The following is a 13434-nucleotide window of genomic DNA, read 5'->3' as shown; positions in this document are numbered from 1 at the left end:
TCCTGCCGTTTTAGGGGGCAACCTCCATCAGGGTTGCTGCCTCTAAACCGGAGCTAACTCAGGATCCCTGAGGGTCCAGGCTTGTCCTGGGCACCCTCTGTGCTCACATCACAGGGACAGTGGCCACAGGACTCTGGACCGCATTGTTGGGGCATCTCACCCTAGGCAGCCTGCCCAGCACCACCCCAAGATTTCCACCCCAATCCGTCTGCGTGTCTGTCTTTGTCTCTAATTCTGTCGAGTGTTTGCTCAAGGGCAGAGGGATCCACGTCGGTCTTCCCTAGTGCCCACCTGTAACACACGGACTGCTCCACACAGGCCGCAGCTCTGTCACCTCTTTGCCCTGAGCTCGAGGCAGAAGGCCGCCCCCCCCCCCCCCCCCCCGTGATTGAGGCCAGAGAACGCAGCAAATTACCTTACAACTGCAGCATCTCAGAGACATTCCTCACTCTGCTCCAGTGGCCCACCACGGTCATTCAGAGTCCCCCAGGCCTGCTGCCCACTAAGCAAAGATAATCTCACTATCATGGAATTAGAAAACAAAACAAAACAAACAAACAAAACTACTCCTGTCAATCCCCAGGATGCTCCCATAGCAGATGCTGATCACTAGTTTTGGCCAGTCACTAGGCGGAGAGACTGAGGGGAGGGGGAGGGGGAAACGCAATTACAGGGGAGCGCCCCAAAGAGGTCAAGGGGTCCCAGTGGGCACAGAGGCTCCCAGAGGGGCTGCGGTGTCCTGGTGTCACTCTGGGCAGGAGAGGTGGCCCCTGCCCCACACACTCCTTTCTCCCTCTCCCAAGCCAGCGGAGTCTGGGCCTCTCCAGTGTCTTTTGTTCCCTTTTCTCTCTCTAGACTGGGCAGGGGTGGGGAGATAGAGAGGCTGGGGACAGCTGGTGAGGCAAGGCTCAGCCATCTGGGATGCCCCTCACCTGTCCCGTGCGGCTTCTGCTTCCCTCATCCAGGCATACGCAATGATGCTTTCCCTCTCTGAAGACACTCCTCTCCACGGCCCCTCCCAGAGCTCACTGGATGCTTGGTTAAACATCACCGGAGCCTCATCAGAGCCTGGAGCCTTTAACCCCATCAACCACCTCTGAGGTCCTGGAGGCCCCAGGGCCAGAGTCCAAAGCCAGGGTACCAGCTGCAGGAGATGGAGAAAGGGAGCCAGGGAGAAGCAGCTCCTGACGCCTCCACTTCCAACCCCACCCGCCGTGCGTGGCTCAGATCCAGCGTCTCCAGTGAAATTCCGAACCTGAAGGTCCCTCCAGGAGCTGCTGACCTTTACCCGCCTCTCAGAACTGGCCTCAAGGACGTGGTCTGCAGTGGTGCAGTGCGTGGCCACCGGGGGCGGCTCACAGAGCTGTCCATCAGATGACTAGCAGGCAACTGCATGGTATAGAGGAGGGGAAACAAGCAGGCACCTGCTGTGGAGAGAGACCTCACAAACGATTTTTATAATGAGAATTACATGAGAAACCCTTTTGGTAATCTTATTGACTAGAGAGTCTATTTAAGCATGTGGGTTTTAAAAATAGACAGTATTTTTTAAAAAAAAAATCAAGAATAACTTGCAAAATGTTTTTTAAAAGTGATTTTGCATTGCTTTGAAATTTCAGCTTATTGGCAAAACCCACACCTGCCAGGACATCGAGCGCCGCTGCTCAGGTGTGTGCCCTTTATAATGTAAATAATGGAGAATTTTCTATCTCTGACCCTGTTTGTACAAGCCAAGGTGATTCTGTGTGTGCCCAACATGGGACGAGGTGCATAGAGCCACTCACCTAAGTAGGATGCTGACCACACAGGGTTCTTGGACACGGTGCCTGGCTGCAGGTCTGTGGAGGCCAGGACAGGGAGGTTGCCTTGCCCCGTGCGGCCTGCCGAGGAATCCGCGGGTCCCCAACCCAAGATGCCCCAATTGTATGGGGAAGTCGGGAGCCGGTGGCTCAGGTCTTCCATGTTGGACAGCTGATGGTCTTCCTCCCCTCAGCAGCCCCCCAGTGCTGGCCTCGACTGCTGCTCTCCTGAGGGCAGGGCCCTGGGCCCGCATCTAGGCAGCCAGCCTTCCACCCTCCCCAACCCTGGCAGTGTGATGTCCTCCCCATGGCCACCGAGTGTGGGGGCGTCCACCCACCTGCTCCACCACTCCAGGACACCAAGCACTGCCTGTGCCTGAGACTCCGGATCAACCACGTAGCCACCACTTCCAGTCTCTGTGTGGGTTCCTGGCGGGACAGGAACAGAAGGAGGACCCGGGGGACCTGCCACGGCAAAGCCCCCCCTCCCCCCGGGACCGGATGCCTCACTCCCCTGGAATGGCCGGGACATGTCTACTTCCCTGCTTGGATGGGCTTTAAATTATCCCATGATTTCTTCCCCTGATGGAATTTACCTTAATCTGTATATAACTTGTAATTTTTTTCTAATTCATTTCTTTCCTTATTTTATTTCTTCCTTAACAGTATTTTTTTTTTTTTTGGCATTGGACAACTTATTCTGAAGAAATGATGTTAATATAAGTACATAGTGAAGGACCAAAACCGCGTGACAAGGTTGTGTGCTGTGTGGTCGGTAACCAGGGAGTGGGGCGGTTGCTAATGTGCCAAATACCCCTGCGTCCCTCTCTCGAGGAGCCCTGTGGTCACCACTGCCCATCTACCAGACAATCATATGATTTTTTGTTAAATTTGAGTTTCAGTTACATTTTAAGACAAGTGTTCTATTTATTTTATTGTTTGGAAGGGGGGAGAAAATGATTATCCCAACAAGAAAAGAGGGGGAAACCTACCTGGATTGCCCTTTTAAAAAAGTGAGAGATAGAGAGAGAGAGTGTGTGTCGGTGTAAACAGCCATGTTGCAGGTACATCACACTGCAGGCATGTCAGCGATGCTCTCTGGGAGCAACTTAAACATCCAAGTGGGTCTGTCTTGTACATGCTGTCGTGGGGCTGAGACAATCACCTCTGTTGATGCTGAGTGGTCCAGGCTATGCTGGGTACCCCTGAAGACACTACTAGCCTGCAGGTTCCAGAGAATCCCGGGGCCATAACACAGAATAGCCCCGGGTTGTCCTCAGAAGCACATTCATATGTGCAGAACGGACAAAGCGGGGCAGCGAGGACGCTCTGCAGAGGAACTTGCCACGGTCGCGTGGTAAGGATGTGTAGTCCTCTCACGGGCTCGTGACATCCCCTCAGGGATGGGCCTCGGTTTAGGTTCCTCTAGGTGGGATCTGTGTGTAAGTTCAGCCCTCAGTCCCACTTTTGTAAACCACAAATTACACGCTTTCTTCTGAGAAAGAGTAAGGTGTGTGCTTTCTTTTCCGCGATGTGACTTTCTCTCTCCAACGTGGGGAGTCTGTGCGGATGGAGACCCACCCCACCCTGTGCACCTTTTTGACAGCAGCAGGGCACGTGCTTTTCTTGTCCTCTCTGGCACTAAACCCCTGATCTCCTTCTCTTAAACCATTATCGCCCCCTTCGCAAGAGTCCCAGCTGTGCTAAGTCGTATGCTTTGCCCCGCCCCCACACACACAAAGTGATGCGAGCAAGCCTGGGTTCTGCTGGACAGTGGCCATCCCCTTGGGGCCAGCACTTGGAATCTGAAGGGCTCCCACCTCACCCCGCCTCCCTCCCCCCCCCACACACACAGCAGCACTTGATTTTCCGCAGTGCACCCCAAGCATGCTGCCCCCCACACTGCGCTGCCCCTTGAGCGGTGAATGCTGCCCACCTGGCATCGCTGTACTCTTGATGTGCCCAGCTGGCTCAAGCAAGACTCAAGAGCAGGAGATTCTCTCAGGGTCAGGGAGTTGCACCAGGTACAAGTTCAAAGATCTCAGCCGTACACAGCAGAGAAAGGCAGGCCAGGTGTCCAGCAGGACTGTTTCCCAGGTGATACACTTTAGATTGTTTGTACTCGCCTCCCCAAATCGAAATTCACAAGGAGGCCCCCTCTTCTGCATTCCCTCCGCCCCGGGCACGCGAAGCCACGGTTCTGTTGCCATTCCTAGGGTGATCAGGTAGGAGCCGTAGGGCCTCACCATCCTGCAGGTAAGGTGGATTCCGCATCGCAAGACCCAGAATATCCTTGTGCTAACCCAGGGTGTATGTATCAGTAACAGGTGAGCGCAGCATGACCGACTGTGCCCTGCCTGCGAGACCTACTCTCCAAGGCCAGAAGAACGTGGAGGGTGGGGGAGGGAGGGGGTTGGGTAGACAGCTACCCAGACCCTGTCTGACCTCACTCTCTGCCTCCCAGAGTCCAGACTTGGAGCCCTCGGCTTCCCCTGCCCCAACTGCTTCCCCAGTAAGTGTTTGGGAAGCACTCGCTTACATACATATCACGTGTTTTAGACGCGGAGCTCAAAGCACTGGATCACGGTCCCTATCCTGTCCCCTGCCCCCCTGCCCAAGTGACTGAAACCTACTGAGCTGTTCATGTGCTGTCCCAGGTAGGGAAGAGGAGGCACCCTGCGCTGCTGCTGGGCCAGGAGGGCGGGGAGGCCTGGGCTAGACAGCGCTCCTTCCTGCCAGTGGATACTGGGACACTCCTCTCCATGGAGATCAGCCGGGTATCAAAAGCCATGAAAACGGTCTCTGTAGCCTTGAGCGATACTGTGACAAGACATTCTTGCATTTTTGTTTTCCCAGACAAGTTTCTTTCTCCCACCATTCCAATCGTTTGTTTGTTTGCTTAATTCCTTTCTGTCACGGATTCACGTCACCACTTCTGGGAGGGGAAAGGGCTGAGTCCAGGAAGGCAGCTTGAATTTCTAGATATTGTGATTTCCCTCGCAGTAGGAGGAGGCTGGGGTCTTCATCAGTGCCTCCTGCAGCACGGCGTCAGCACAGGGAAGTGGGTCCTGGTGTCAGAGTACATAACTTAAAGCCTGTGTGTGCTCGGGTGCGTGTGCGCGAACGTGTGCGTGCAAGTGGTGTGTGCATGTGTGTCGTGTGTGCGTGTACTTTGAACCAATAGTATATAAATATATAAATATAAATATAAATAAATATATATATATATCCCTGACACCTGCGAGATTTCCCCAACCTGTACGAGTGTTGCCATTGTTACATTCAGATCCGATTCAATTTGTTTCTGTTTCTGGTTTTGTTTTGTTTTTGTTTTCTGGGTTTTTTTTTTTGTGTGTGTTTTTGTTTTTGTTTTTGTTTTCCTTTTAGAACTATATAGTGTTGAGAAAGAAATCAAATGTAAATGATGTCTGGTTTTCATATAACGTTAAGAAATAAAATTAAAAACCATTGAGGAGGAGGCTGGTGTTTGTCCTAGCCCCCCCCTTCCTTGTAAATTGCTGTTGTGTTGATAAGCTGTGCATGGCTCGTGTTTAATGGTCATTATTGTGTCTGTTTGTGGAACTTTTATTACGAGGAAAATCCCGTAGATGCACTTATTGAGTATGCGGTTAGGGTCTAAGTCAAGGCCAGGAGTCCTGCAAACGCCCACGAGAACGAAGCTCCGTTCCTGATGACTATGGAAATCGCTGTGGGAGTCATGAGTTAAGAAGACGAGACGTAGAGGATTGTCAGAGGTGACTTTTGCAGCTCTCGTACCGAGGCTTGTGGCAGAGACAAATGTACTTGTGTAGAGATTTCTGTAAGGCAAGAAGCCAGGAGAGGCTGGCTTTGAGGTCAATGCTGTAGAATAGGACCTGACTGGATACCAAATGTAATCTTTCCAATGCTACAATGAGTTTATACATGAGATTGATATGCAATAAATCTGTGTGTTTTTCTAAGTCTCGGTACCTGCACGCTTCATTTAAGGGAAGCCCTGGCCTCCTGGAGTGGGACAGGAGGGGCGTGGCCTCCCCAAGCCAAGACTGAGTCACTCCAGGGTGCTAGGCGAAGCCATCCCCCCCCCCCCCATGCTGGGGCAGACACCAGGCAGTGTGCCCACTTATTTTGCATTGCACCCAGCTGGGCCTGGAGCGGACCCCATAGATGAATGGGTTGAGCAAAAAGACCCTAGGGCTACTGGGGAGCAGACTCAGCTTCACCCCCTCAGGGGCTCTTCTATGGAGACCCGGGGTTGCCCCCCCACACACACACACACTCTAGTGTCGACCCCAACTTTATTCTGCTCTGATAGAGAAGCCTGAAAAGATGGGTGCCACTTGTCTAAGCCCAGCCGTCCCCACGTACCGCTCTACAACCGCGGCCAGCTCAGTTCTTGAGTGAACAACAGCCTTGCCTGTCCTCTGTTGGTTTTTCAAGAGAGAGTTTCTCTGTGTAGCCCTGGCTGTCCTGGACTCACTCTGTAGACCAGGCTGGCCTCGAACTCACAGAGATCCTCCTGCCTTTGCCTCTCCCGTGTGCTGGGATTGAAGGCGTGCGCCACCACGCCCGGCTCAGGTATAACTCCAGAAGAGAACTCACTTGTTTGGGGCTGTTGAGAGAGCTCAGAGATAAAGGTGCTCGACACAGAGGTTCCTTGAGGACCCTCAAGGTAGCAGGAGAGACCTGACTACCTCAAGTTTTCCTCTCACCTCCACACACACGCATCACCTGCACATACTCACACACGTGTTGCTTATTTTAAAGATCCTGTTTTGAGTGGCCCTGAGCTAATGAAATTGACCTTGGATATGCCTGACGCCTGCTCTCATGACCTTCAAGTTCTGGGCTTTCTCACCTGCTGCTAGAGCTGCCCTTTGACCTCCCAAGACTCTCTGCCTCCTGCCTCCTTTTTCCTCCCTCCTATCGTCAGCTGCCTCAAGACTCAACCTCAGCCACTGGCCCTGCCTTTGGCTTCTCCTCCATCAGGACCGCAGTGATGGGGCACCCATCCACCTCCCGCCTAGACCCACCAAGTCACCATCCTTCCAAGGTGTTTCACCAATGCACTGCTGGACACAAGACAGCTATGTAGGCTCCGTTCAACAGCTTAGCAGTCATCAGGTCCTCCTGACTCCAACAGCACCCTCTGCTCTGGAAGGGGGGTTCCTCAATGCAGCTCTTGGTACCCACAGTAGACTGGGTGCAGCCAGGGAAAGGCCACTGCACCAGTGGGTGAGTGGGTGGGTGGAGGAGTGAGTAGGTGGTGGCTGGATGAACAAATGAACAGGTGGGTGGAGGAGTGAGTGGATGGTAGGTGGATGAGTAGATGGTGGATACAGGAATGGAATGGACAGGGGAGGGAGAAGTGGATGAATGGATGGATGGATGGATGGATGATGGGTGGATGGATGATGGGTGGATGATGGATGGATGATGGATGGATGATGGGTGGATGATGGGTGGATGGATGATGGGTGGATGGATGGATGATGAATGGATGGATGATGGGTGGATGGATGATGGGTGGATGGATGGATGATGGGTGGATGGATGATGGGTGGATGGATGATGGGTGGATGGATGGATGATGGGTGGATGGATGATGGGTGGATGGATGATGGGTGGATGGATGATGGGTGGATGGATGATGGGTGGATGGATGGATGGATGGATGGATGATGGGTGGATGGATGATGGGTGGATGGATGGATGATGGGTGGATGGATGATGGGTGGATGGATGATGGGTGGATGGATGATGGGTGGATGGATGGATGATGGGTGGATGGATGATGGGTGGATGGATGATGGGTGGATGGATGATGGGTGGATGGATGGATGGATGGATGGATGATGGATGGATGATGGATGGATGGATGATGGGTGGATGGGTGGATGGATGGATGACAGATGGTGGATAGATGGATGGATAGATCAATGGATGATGGATGGATGGACATGTGGGTGGAGGAATGAATAGATGCTGAGTGAAGGAATGAATGGTTTTCTCTTTGAACCATCACAGAACAGGAGTTCTGGGACATCTTGAACCTCAAAAGGCTTCTCCCAGGAGCCAGGACATGCTCTGATGGATGGAGGCTCCCTAGTCAGAAGTTCCTTGAAGCTGCCAGAAGAGAAAAAGAAAATGGAAGTTGATTTTGGCATAAGATCCCGGCCCAAATCTGGGGTGTGGAGCCCTTATATTTTCTTAACACCATCAAGTGGAGTGCAGCGGGGGTAGGCAACACTAAATGTGTCAGGTTGCCTTCCCTCCAACTGTGATTGATGATGTGCCAGTAAGATCTGAAGGCTGGATGGTCAGCTTTGCCGGGGCTTGCCGGGGAGCCTGACACCCAGGGTGGCTTGACTGATTCTTTGGGAAGTACATTTCCGTCCTCTGTGAGTCTGACTGAAGGCCACGCTCCCAAAAGTGCTCCTCCCAAATGGCATGACAGTGACTCACAATGGTGCTTCCCGGACTTTGCCACACTGGGGGCTCCAGTGGAGTGAAAACTGTCCCATTTTGTCCAACCTGGCAGCCTTGCTCCTCATTAGCCCTGGAAAGGGAGGGAAACGCTGTGGAATCGGAGAGCTGCCGATAATGGCTGTATTGTTGCTAGAACCCCGGAGGGAAAGGGCGCAGCGCCTGAGAGAAGATTGCTGACAAGTGGACTTTGTCTCCCTGCAGCCCAGTCCCCACATAAAAGACTGAGGAAAAGGCCCCTTGGAGGAGAAAAAAAATGTGTCAAAGACGAATCTGTTTTCTGGGAAGAGAGGGGCTTTTCATTCCCTGTCAGCTTCCCTCCGGGCCAAGGAACTGCTGGCCATTTGCAGGGGAGCTATTTTAGGGAACCCTAAACCTTATTTCTCATGCAGCAAAAGTTTTCCACAGCACAAGCTGTGTCGTACTTTTAGGGTACAACATCCAGGACCAGGGCTGTGTGTCTGCAGTTGAGAAAGCAAGAGACTGCTGTGTAGGCTGCCCAAGGACCTCTGGGACATGAGGGGTCCCCAGCCATGAGCCTAGAAAGCAGCCCTGCTGGGGAAAAGCACATCTCTCCCCACCAGCCTGGACAAGGACAGTTGACAACTCCCCCTACTTCAAAGGCAACATGAGGTGGGGGCTAGACCAGATTCCACAAATCCAAGGCCCCGAGAAAGGCTGGAGACCTTGGACCTGATGGGAAGAGTGGACCCTAGGTGGGTTTTGTAGGTCCTGTATTCCTCACCACGCCAGAAAAACAGGGCATTAGAGAAAGACAGAAGTGGCAGAGTGGGATCAGGGATCAACTTTACAAGGTGGTGCAGTGCAAATTCATCAGCCAAAGCTCTGCAGTGTGCAGTGTGCTGTGTGCGCACAACCCCAAGCTCTGCAGTGTCCTGTGTGTACATGACCCCACGCTCTGCAGTGTGCAGTGTCCTGTGTGTGCATGACCCCAAGCTCTTCAGTGTGCAGTGTCCTGTGTGTGCATGACCCCAAGCTCTGCAGTGTGCAGTGTGCTGTGTGTGCATGACCTCAAGCTCTGCAGTGTCCTGTGTGTGCATGATGCCAAGCTCTGCAGTGTGCAGTGTCCTGTGTGTGCATGACCCCAAGCTCTGTAGTGTGCAGTGTCCTGTGTGTGTATGACCCCAAGCTCTGTCGTGTGCAGTGTCCTGTGTGTGCATGACCCCAAGCTCTGCAGTGTCCTGTGTGTGCATGACCCCAAGCTCTGCAGTGTCCTGTGTGTGCATGACCCCACGCTCTGCAGTGTGCAGTGTCCTGTGTGTGCATGACCCCAAGCTCTGCAGTGTGCAGTGTCCTGTGTGTGCATGACCCCAAGCTCTGCAGTGTGCAGTGTGCTGTGTGTGCATGACCTCAAGCTCTGCAGTGTCCTGTGTGTGCATGATCCCAAGCTCTGCAGTGTGCAGTGTGCTGTGTGTGCATGACCCCAAGCTCTGCAGTGTGCTGTGTGTGTGTGACCCCAAGCTCTGCAGTGTGCAGTGTCCTGTGTGTGTATGACCCCAAGTTCTGCAGTGTGCTGTGAGTGCATGACCCCAAGCTCTGCAGTGTGCTGTGTGTGCATGACCCCAAGCTCTGCAGTGTGCTGTGTGTGTGTGACCCCAAGCTCTGCAGTGTCCTGTGTGTGCATGACCCCAAGCTCTGCAGTGTGCTGTGTGTGTGTGACCCCAAGCTCTGTAGTGCTATGAACTGAACTCAGGTCTTCTGCAAGAACAGCAAGTGATTTTAAACATTGAGCCATCTCTCCAGCCCTTAGACTTAATGTTTTAAGAGCCGTTTTAGGCTTATAACAAAGTTGTTCAGAAACAGTAGAGGTTTCTCTCACACCATGCCTGTCCCCAGTCTTCTCCAGGATCGAGATATGGCTTATCAGTGACTGGATTTTTACAAACATGAAAAAACAAAAACCACTGACACATTGTCACCTGTACCTACTGAGGGCTCTGCTGCTAACATAGGGCTTCAGAACTCTGACCAACTGTTTCAGGGCCGTATTTTCTGGGAGCCCTATAGCAATTCCTCTCCATAGCCTCTGGTGACCACCTGTCTTTTCATTTTCTCTATAATTCCACTTTTCCAGATCGCCACAATGTGCTGTTCACACAGCATGCAGCCATGCAGCCTGGCCTCTCGCGCTTAGCAGCATGCACCTAAGATGTCTTGGTATTTTCTCATAGATTGACAGTTCATATCGCTTGAGCACTGCGTGATGTTCCAAACTGGGATATACCACTCTTTGTTCATCCAGCTGCCCATTGCAGTACATCAAAGGTTAATGTAAACACCCGAGAGCAGGATTTCATGTGGATGGAAGTTTCCAGCATCTTTGGGTAAATAATGAGAGTCATGACTGCTAGATCAGACAGCGGACGTGTGCATTGCATCACAGCTGCACAGCTTGGCTTTCACCTGCAGTGCAATAGTCTCTACAGCTCCACAACCGTGCAATGGCAGACGGACATGCGAATTGCATCACGGCTGCACAGCTTGGCTTTCATCTACAATGCTGTAGTCTCTACAGCTCCACAACCGTGCAATGGCAGACAGACGTGTGCATTGCGTCACAGTACACAGCTTGGCTTTCACCTAAGGTGCAGTAGTCTGCAGCTCCACAGCCTTGCCAGCCAGCACTTGGATTTGTCAGTGCTCTGACTTTAGCCATTTGACAGTGTCCAAAGCTATCTCACTGTTGACTTGCAGTTTCCTCTCCTCAGGTGGGATGGAGCGAGTGCGAGCCACCACATTGTGGCTGAATCTTACTTACACAAGGGGCTGAGCTGAAAAGGGGGTGATGAGATCAGTGCCACTCAGCGGACCCTCGGGAAAGTGCGGTGCGTGGATATTCACTGTGAGTGGGGGGGGGGCGGGATGAACTGCGAGGGGGTGGGAGGGCACGCCCAAGGTGACTAGCACGTCTTACGTGAGAACTGTGCTTCCACAACTATGCGTCAGGGAGAAACTGAACACCCTCAATGGAGGATTCATTGCACACAAACCAGGCCCAGACTAACCCTCCATCCCCGAAACAGCGTGTGGCGCACAGTTCTGCCATGAGAATGAGTCCACACCAGGACTAGAACTCACAAGGGTTCTGGTGTGACCACAGGCTTTATGTCAGGCTGTCAGGAGCCCTCTTGGTGTTGCACCAGCTTCCCCTAGCAAGCCAGCCAGCCCTCTGTGGGGGAGCCCTGCACCCTTCAAAGCTCAAGCCACTCAGAAACAAAGTCAGCAACCCCTTGAGGGAGGCAGCCAGGAGGATGATAGAAGGGCGAGGATGGGGGGCGTGGAAAGCGGGAAAGCAGAGCGTGAGAGAGAAGGGCTGAGGAGGCGGAGAGGGGGAGGGAAACAGGAAGGGGAAAGTGGAAAGCAGAGAAAAACATGGAAGGGCAGAGGGAGTGGCAGAAGGGCAGAAGGGAAGATAAAAGTGTGAAGAGGAAGGTAGAAGCCTGAGACCATGAAGGGGTGGCCGGAAAGGGAGGGGGGTCAACAGAGGCAATGATTTTGACAAGCCAGCCCAGCGGGGGGGCCCCCCCGAATCTCTCACCCTTAGCCCTTGGCCTATGTTCTGCCAGGACTCAGACAGCACAGGGTTTCCGTGCAGAACTTTCTCCCTGTCTGGTATCATCTACAGACTTCCAAATCACTCCAAGCAGGAGCGTAGACTTCATGGCTACACATGCAAGCATCCTAAGAACAAAGCCATGTGTGAGACAGAAAAGTTCAGTATAGAGGGGCGAAAAGGAGACACCGGGGTGTCTGCAGGAAGGGCTCAGGGTCATCTTCAGTGCCTTGGGGGTGGGGTGGCTTTCTTACATATGCTTTATCATGTTGTAACAGCTCCACCCCCGCCCCAACTAGGCAAAAACCGGCCAGTGGACCTCTTGGTCTTGTCCAGAGCCTCCGAAGGCTGCGGCCTGTCACCATTATTATCGGGATTCACAGTGTCCTTCTGTTAACACTGCATCACTGAGATCCTCATCGCTAACAGTCGCTGGGTCATGCCAAACGCCTTCTCCCCGCCTCCTTTATTGTGAATATGTCGAATGGTATTTGTTTTTTTAAATATCAAGCTACCCTTGCGTTTAAAAGGTAAAGCCCAACTTGATGAGGTCATTTACCACATGCATGATTAGCTCTGACTCATCAATATTCTGCTGAAGGCAGCTACTGCCCCCCCCCCTCTCTCTCTCTCTCTCTCTCCTCCTGATAAGCAGTCACTGAATCATACCTCTTTCCTTTTTGAGAAGCATAGGGACATCAATTCTATTGAGCTTTTCAAATAATCTCTGATGTCTATTGGTTTTCATGTTGTAGACCAATTTCCTATTATACTATTGTTTGATGATTTATTGTTTTATTTCTTCTATTTGTTTTAGTTTTAATTTATGCTAATTTTAAATATTTGAAGATAAAAACATAGGTCATGGATTTGAAACTAGTGGTTGTTTTTGTTTTTGTTTTTTTGTTTTGTTTTGGTTTTTGGTTTTTCGAGACAGGGTCTCTCTGTGTAGCCTTGGCTATCCTGGACTCCCTTTGTAGACCAGGCTGGCCTCGAACTCACAGCGATCCACCTGCCTCTGCCTCCTGAGTGCTGGGATTAATGTGTGCACCACCACACCCAGCTTAACAGACCTAATTTTTAAAATACAAGCATTTGAAAGTAAGTATTTCCTTTGGTGGTCCTGTGTTAGTTGGAATTTCTATTGCTCTGATAACACACTGTGTCACCAAAGCATCTTGGGTAATATAAGGTTTATTTCATCTTACATCGTATAGTCCTGGGAAGTCACAGCAGGACTCAGTAAGGACAGGTCTTCTCTTGTGTTTTACGCTTTTGCTGTAGTTTTATTTATTGTACTTCATGAATAATGGAGTTAATTTTAAAATTATAATTATTAATATGTTAAAATTTACCCTTTTGCTTTTTAAAATATCCTTCAAAAATTTTAAAGCACATTTAAAAGAAGATCTCTAAATATTTATGCACATGCTTGCATCTAGTGGGCTTCTGTTCTTTGTGTGGACCAGAAATTATATGTGGTATTATTTTCTTTTAGTCTGAAAAACACTCCCCTGTCATCTCTTGCAAAATGGGTGTGTTGCAATAACTTGTCTCAGCTTTTGTCTTAAAATA

At 51.4% G+C, this 13434-nt stretch overlaps 1 protein-coding gene across 10 annotated transcripts in view; it reads left to right on the top strand.

Annotated features, from left to right (window-relative positions):
* PRDM16 (PR/SET domain 16) overlaps positions 1 to 5761 on the top strand; it is a 327469-nt gene extending 321708 nt beyond the window's left edge. For 9 of the 10 annotated variants that reach the window (XM_084784692.1, XM_084784691.1, XM_084784688.1 and 6 more), the window contains one exon: positions 966 to 5761. In XM_084784692.1, the coding sequence (XP_084640818.1) occupies positions 966 to 1100 (135 nt within the window). In that variant the 3' untranslated portion in view covers positions 1101 to 5761. The remainder of the gene's footprint in view (positions 1 to 965) is intronic. The other variant, XM_084784684.1, reaches the window with a different exon arrangement.
* The last annotated feature ends 7673 nt before the right edge of the window (positions 5762 to 13434 follow it).

Source organism: Acomys minous (assembly GCF_964271855.1).
Source record: "Acomys minous genome assembly, chromosome: 6".
Lineage (NCBI taxonomy): Eukaryota > Metazoa > Chordata > Mammalia > Rodentia > Muridae > Acomys > Acomys minous.
This window is presented reverse-complemented; position numbering and strand designations above follow the sequence as displayed.